The sequence below is a fragment of the Monopterus albus genome, unplaced genomic scaffold (assembly GCF_001952655.1).
Source record: "Monopterus albus unplaced genomic scaffold, M_albus_1.0 scaffold117.1, whole genome shotgun sequence".
Lineage (NCBI taxonomy): Eukaryota > Metazoa > Chordata > Actinopteri > Synbranchiformes > Synbranchidae > Monopterus > Monopterus albus.
In genome coordinates, this window is record NW_018127997.1 from 1,750,975 (window position 1) to 1,758,392 (window position 7,418).

The 7,418-nt window shown below is 39.2% G+C and overlaps 1 protein-coding gene across 7 annotated transcripts in view; it reads left to right on the forward strand.

Moving 5' to 3' along the window:
• Positions 1-7,418, forward strand: part of exoc6 (exocyst complex component 6) — a 55,769-nt gene that overhangs the window by 19,280 nt on the left and 29,071 nt on the right. For all 7 annotated transcript variants that reach the window (XM_020611686.1, XM_020611691.1, XM_020611687.1 and 4 more), the window contains exons 13-18: positions 1,576-1,647; positions 1,760-1,857; positions 2,646-2,751; positions 5,188-5,297; positions 5,426-5,537; positions 5,625-5,759. In XM_020611686.1, coding sequence (XP_020467342.1) covers positions 1,576-1,647; positions 1,760-1,857; positions 2,646-2,751; positions 5,188-5,297; positions 5,426-5,537; positions 5,625-5,759 — 633 coding nt within the window. The remainder of the gene's footprint in view (positions 1-1,575; positions 1,648-1,759; positions 1,858-2,645; positions 2,752-5,187; positions 5,298-5,425; positions 5,538-5,624; positions 5,760-7,418) is intronic.

Genomic DNA, 7,418 nt, shown 5'->3' on the forward strand with positions numbered 1-7,418 from the left:
CCGTTGCCCCCGATGGTTAGAGCCATCGGTTGAGGTGGCGCCGCAGATGGCTGCCATCGGTTCTGTACCGGAAACAAATTCCTTGTGTGTAACATATTTGGCCAATAAAGGTGATTATCCTTATCTTTATCCTTATATCTATCTAGATAGATAGATATGCAGAATTCTGTGGTAAATACATTAGTATTGCAGATTGTTCTCCCAGTATTTGATGCATGAAACCCTTACAACACAACTGTTACCAGTTTTGTGCATATTTAATTGCAACAAATTAAAATGATCAAATGCAGTGCAATTGCATTGTTGGATTGTTAGCAGAAAGTTGACATACAGTACCATGGACACTGATTTTTCTTTCCATTCAGGGGAATGTTTGAGGGTATTATATTCATGGTTGGCACTTAATGCAGTGTATTATAAAGTAAAAAGGGAAGAATCAGAAGAAAGTAGACCAAAGCACACATTTTTAGTCTGCAACCATCTGATCTGTTGACTGAAGGGCTACCTGTGGCTGACAGATTTTAGCAGCAACTTTGGCAGTTAGGTAATACACGGGTTTCTGAGCATGATGTCATTGAGGTGTGTGCACAGCTTTGGGGTAGAAATGCCAAACACCCTAATACGTAAGAGCTTATAAGGATATCAGTTTGTGATTTTGTTTTCTAAAAGTGTATGAAGCATAATAAGTGGAAAAGGTTCAATATCCCAAGAAGGAAACCTGCTGAGAATTAGCTGTTGGCTCCAAGCGTGTAGCATCAGCTGCAGATAACTTTTGTTGTTGTTATCCTCACACTGCTCGGTTTTGAGCTTGCCTCTGAAAACCCTCCCTTTGAAGGCCCATGTAGCCCCACCGCTTGACCATATCCCTCCATCCTAAAGAGAATCTGGACGCCCCTAGCACTACATGTGGACACGCAAAACAGAGGGGTAGGGCAGGGGGTGGATTGGGAGTGGGCCTAATTTTTGGCTAGGTTATATAGGTTACTACTTTGTTCATAAACTGGTTAGCCAGACACGCTAACATTAGAGCAGACAGTTTAATCCATACCTTATACTTCTATATTTTCTGTTTCTGCAAGCAGATAAAAATACTGTGAACATATCATCAACCTTTAAGTTGATATGGTAAACCTGGTGCCTATACACATCTAAATGATACTGAGCAAAATTAGTATTAATATCAAGTCAGCTTTTTGATTAATGTAACTCTAATATTCAGTGTTCACTGGTCTCTACCAACACTTGGGAAACATATTTGGCTACTAAATGATCCACAGTGTTCACAAGTTAGTCGCTAACTTTGTCTGCTGTTGTTTTGGTGAGGAGCAGGTAGCGTACAGTCGGGTTGCTGTTATTTTTTTATTTTATTTTTTTTTTATTGATTATTTCACCTAGCAGCACAACACAAGCTGTCAATTTCTTTGTAATTTCACTTTTTTATAGTTTTTTTTATTGTTTATGCATTACAAATTTCATTAACATTTCTTCATAAATAATTGCCATAATAGTGTTGTTGCTAGTTTGTTTGCAGATTTTGAGTGTTTATTGTTAATTATTTGGTGTGTTTATCTCCAGTCTTATTGTAATGACCCAGACCTGGTCCTGGAGCTGAAGAACCTCATAGTCATCTTCGCTGACACATTACAGGTTGGTCCAGAGCCAGACTTTATTTGAGCAGCTTGTGGCTCCGAAGTGTGGAGAACAGTTGGAATTAACACACTTGGTCATGCACATGTGATGTCTATATATGTATGTACAGGGTTATGGTTTTCCAGTCAACCGGCTGTTTGACCTGCTTTTTGAGGTCAGAGACCAGTACAACGAAACTCTGCTGAAGAAGTGGGCACTGGTTTTCAGGTGGGTGTAATTGTGATTCTGTCCATCATTTTATGTGAGATATTCACTTGAAACCAAACAGGTAGACAAAGCCTTGTGTTTATGTCACCTAAGACATAATTTCATGTGATGGAAAAGAGTTTTAGGGTTATGCTGTGTCTTAAGTTTGTGAGTAATGAGCATTTGTAGAGTGGTGGTGTCGGGCACAGCTTCACACACTTTCAAGGTGAATGGAGAAAAGAAACTCCAACAACGTGGTATTAAGAAGAGCATAAATGTAAGATCAATGCATTGACCCCAGTGAGGGCCATAAGTTCAAACCCATCACTCTCAAAAAGGTTGTTCTCAATACAGTGAGTGGCCCTTTGAGCATGTGACCAATTCAGTCATCACCACAAGCTCAGGTCACTCTTCAGCAACAAAAGCTGTAAAATAAGCTGAATAAAAGGAACAGGAAAGTGTTCTTTTCATAAATATTATCATCACTACTATAGCTTAGAGTCTCTATTTTTTGCATTTCCACAATGGCTTTAAAATAACATAAAATATTGAATTGATATAATTCTTGTGCATTTGTTCAAATATCAGATTATTGTCTTAACACATGGACAAGTCTTTGTTTAATGACATTTTGTATTTTAGAGTGTATGTTGTTTGCAATAACAAGAAAATACAACTGCAAAATACTGTCATCTTCAATGATATCTGATGAAAACAACTGAACAAATTGTACATTTGCTTAAAACAGACTGTAATATTTGTCCCGAATGTAAGCGTGCACAAACACTAAACTGTGTGGTTTTCCACAGGGAGATCTTTGAATTGGATAACTACAGTCCCATCCCAGTGGAGACAGAGGGGGAGTATAAACTGGTAGTCAGCCGCTTTCCCTTCCATGATGCTGAGATAGAGAAGGTAACAAATTCAGATAGATACAAAAACCCAGTACAGCTGCTTATTGTACATACATATACTATAGATAGATGAATGGGGAAAAACAGTAAGTTGTTCATCTGCACATATTCACAAAGCAGTCATTAGAGAAGGGCTAAAATAAAGGATCATCACAAATGATTTATATTCTTTGTATGACATACATGGTTCCCTGTATTAATTCCAGAGTCCCCACTGCAACCACCCTTTTACCTGTCCTTAACCTCTCAAAGTGAAGTGCATTTTCACCTGTATTTCATTTTAAAAAATGAAAGTGTTTCTAATTCCAAACCTCTTTAGAGCTTATTCCTGGCCAGGGTATCTTTGTAAAGATAATACTCAGGACTTTAAATTTGAGAATTTGTTTTATTCATAGTACTACCACAGTTAAGTTAATGATGTTTTCAACAGAGTCAACAGATAGATGCTTTCTGTTTTTTTTTGTTTTTGTAACTTCATATTTAAACTACATATGACAGTCATAACATGGAATAAAGGACTGAAATTCACATCTGTGTATCCTTCAACTTGTTTATAATGTCGGTACCACAGTTTAGGTTTATTGATAAAAGTGATTTTGACTTGCAGTATGACACAACACACAGTAATGTGTGTCACCAGTAGGTGGCCATGGCTCACTGCAAAACCAAAGCAGCCCCAGAATATATCTAAAGCTCCCCAGAAGTCATCATCACTGAGAATGTGCATAAATGTTATGGTGAACATGCATATGTTAAGAATGCTTAGATTATTGTTTTATATATTAGTTTTATCATAGTATTGATCTCTTCATTATCGTCCAAAATGGTGTCATACCATCTCTTGATAATGCGTGCTATGGCTATTTTCTGTGCAGGCCTGTATGGACCATTTATTTATAGCTATACATATAGATAGAACTGAAACCTTACTGGCTTCAGTGCCTGAATGGTTTCATGCTGTAGACACATTATTGGATGACAGTAAAACCAACATGGGGCTTGTGCAGCAGTACAGGTTTGCTGTAGGTTAATTTCATTGATCTGCCCGTAGGACTAAGTTTAGATCGTAGACACCTGCTGATTGGCTTGTTTTGCTCCTGTGTGTGTACTAATGTCTGCAGTACTCGAAATTATTGTTCTATTCATTTGTTAATCCCCTAAATTCAGCCTATCACTACATTAGTTATACTTCCATATTGATAACAAGTTATTGAAACGTTGGAAATCAACAACATGTATTCCTGTCATTGTTGCTTTGGTGTCAACATGCATGAGCTGGATTAATTAGTGGACTTTTGTTCTTCTAAATGTGCTCCCATTTGTCATGGATGTTTGTTCTTGACCCACAAATGACATTTTAATATGGAGAAAGGATAGCCATACAAGCTAGCAGGCTAATTGCTAGATTCTGATGTCACTCTCAATGCCTTATTGCATTGTATCACGGTATACCTAGAACACTCTTAAAGAAGAGTCTCCAAGCTTTCAAACAAGGTATTACATGAGTATATTCACCTATGAAAATATACTGTATATGTGTTTATTAATTTAATTTAACTTTATTTATTTATGGTAAATGGTCTTATATTTGTATAGTGCTTTTCTATGCATTGCAGCAAAGCACTTTCAGAATATTTGCCCATTCATCCATTTGCACTCCAAAGGAGACACACACACACACACACACACACACACACACACACACACCAGTAATATCACTGGGAGCAGTTTAGGGTTCAGTATCTTGCTCAAGAACACTTTGACATGTGGACTAAAGAAGCCAGGAATCGAACCACCGACCTTCCAATTAGACTGGTTCTGTCTCCCGAGCCACAGCTGCTGCTATACATTTATTAAATAAGAAAAGATTTAAAATATGAATTCATGAATTATGACGTGAATCTCAGAGCCCTGGCACTCTGTTCATTTCAAGAGGTTCAAACTTTCGCATTTAAATTCATAGAATCATTAGCATGGAGCAGCTAAAGAAAGTCCTCAACATAAACATTGTTAGAATTTATTTGTCATCTTAAAGGACATTTGACATTAAATAACTGTCACAATGGGTGAGAATATTTTGAAGGATTAAACCAGGAGTTGTCATTGAACTAGTGTGTGAACATGAAAAAAAATTGTCCTAAAGAAAAGGCATAAGACTTGAAATGATTAACCTGGGTGTGTATTAAATAATGAATGATTATTTGATGCTGTTGATCTTAAAGGACATTTGACATTAAATAACTGTCACAATGGGTGAGAATATTTTGAAGGATTAAACCAGGAGTTGTCATTGAACTAGTGTGTGAACATGAAAAAAAATTGTCCTAAAGAAAAGGCATAAGACTTGAAATGATTAACCTGGGTGTGTATTAGATAATGAGTGATTATTTGATGCTGTTGTTTTTTGTGTTGTGTGTGTGTGTGTGTGTGTAAGCAGCAGGACTTTCCTAAGAAGCTGCCAATGTCCCAGTCTGTCCCTCAGATTTACACGCAGGTCAAAGAGTTCATTTATGCAAGCCTGAAGTTTTCAGAGTCACTACACCGCAGGTAGGTCACTGAACAATTACTGTATGTGTCAGTATGTCGAGATGGACACCAGAACACTTCTATAGTTCTAATCCTTCCTGATCTATTGTATCTTTGTTGTGTAACTATGAACACGCTGGTGTATCCAGTTCAACGGAGATTGACGACATGTTGCGAAAATCAACCAACCTGCTGTTGACAAGAACACTCAGCAGCTGTCTCCAAAACCTCATCAAGAAACCTCACATAGGGCTGACTGAGGTAGTAACAACTCCGCTGTTACTAATCACACGCACACAAGCCAAGGATTTGTTCATTTAGTCTAAAACTCTAACTTTCCTTCTGTAGCTGGTGCAAATCATCATTAACACCACCCACTTGGAGCAGGCCTGCAGGTATCTGGAGGAGTTTATAACAAACATCACCAATGTTTCCCCTGAAACGGTACACACCACAAGACTCTATGGCTTGTCTACATTCAAGGTAAAACCTATGTGTAATGTGGATTCTTCTTTTCTTTATTTTGTCTTTGCTTGATTTAGACACCTTGTTGTTGGAATGATGTGTCCTACTATTTCCAAAAGTTACACAAACTGGCCATCCATCCATTGGCTACACTGCTTACCCTGTGGAGGGTTGTGGGGGGGCTGGAGCCAGTCCCAGCTGACATTGTGCGAGACAACATGAAAACATGTTTTTAAAATTTTTAGTAAGTTTATTAATAATCTCTTCATTTATAAAAAATATTCAAATCCTTACTTAGGTACTTTGTAGAAGCCCCTTTGTGGCAATTACAGCTTTGAAGCTGCTTGGATAAGTCTGTACATGCCTGCCTGCTGTAGCAATCCAAACTGTCAGGTGCATCTTGTTTGCTTGAATTATCCTTGAGTCCAGTCTGTGGAGTTTTAATAAATTTGCTAACCTTTCTATAAACACTTTTTACTTTGTCAGGGTAAGTTACTGAGTGTAAGTGAATGGGCACAATGTAGTGTGCAAACATTCTGAAGCCTAATGTAGTATGTAGCCATACTACAGCCATTATTATTGTAGTATACAATGATACAAAGAGTTATGAAAGAATTTTTAATTTACTATGTTACTACTTCGTATCCACTCATTTCCCTATTCAGAGGCAAATCCTATAGGCTAAAAGAACCACCTTAAAAAAGAAAGAAAAACAACTGTCAGTAGGCAGTATCATGAATGCTACTTGTCTTATGGCTTCAGCTTGACTGCAGATGTCAACAGCCTTCAGCTCGAGTGTGTCATCTGTCAGGACAATTTGGCTAATGCTCATGTGGTGCCAAGCACATGAAATGAGTTGCTTCAGGGGCTTTGAGGCACTCAAAAAATGTATTCACTGCTTTACAAATGCTTCTATTCCAGTGATTGAGTATGCTTTTCGAGCCAAGTGTATATGCCATGATGAATGCAGTATTTGCATTAGACTTTGTGGCAACTACAACTAAATAATAAAACTAATAATAAATGTTCACACTTGGCTGCAAACCGCCCCAGTGCACGCTGGAGGTCCTGGCTTGATGGAGCCAACAGGACAACGTCATCTGCAAAAAGCAGAGACGAGATCCTGGAGATCCTGGCTCCATCAAGAAAGGACCTCCAGCATGCACTGGGGCGGTTTACAGCTGAGTGTGAAGCAGCTGGGATGAGAATCAGCACCTCCAAGTCCAAGGCCATGGCTCTCAGTTGGAAAAGGGTGGTTTGTTCCCTTCAGGTTGGTGGAGAGTTCCTGTCTCAAGTGGAAGAGTTCAGGTATCTTGGGGTCTTGTTCACGAGTGAGGGAAGGATGGAACGGGAGATTGACAGGTGGATCGGTGCAGCTTCTGCAGTAATGCGGTCGATGTACCGGTCCGTCGTGGTGAAGAAGGAGCTGAGCTGTAAGGCGAAGCTCTCGATTTACTGGTCAATCTACGTTCTGACTCTCACCTATGGTCATGAACTTTGGGTCATGACCAAAAGGGCAAGATCCCGGATACAGGCGGCCGAAATGAGCTTCCTCCACAGGGAGGCCGGGTGCACCCTTAGAGATAGGGTGAGGAGCTCGGTCACCCGGGAGGAGCTCAGAGTAGAACCGCTGCTCCTCCACATTGAGAGGAGCCAGCTGAGGTGGCTCGGGCATCT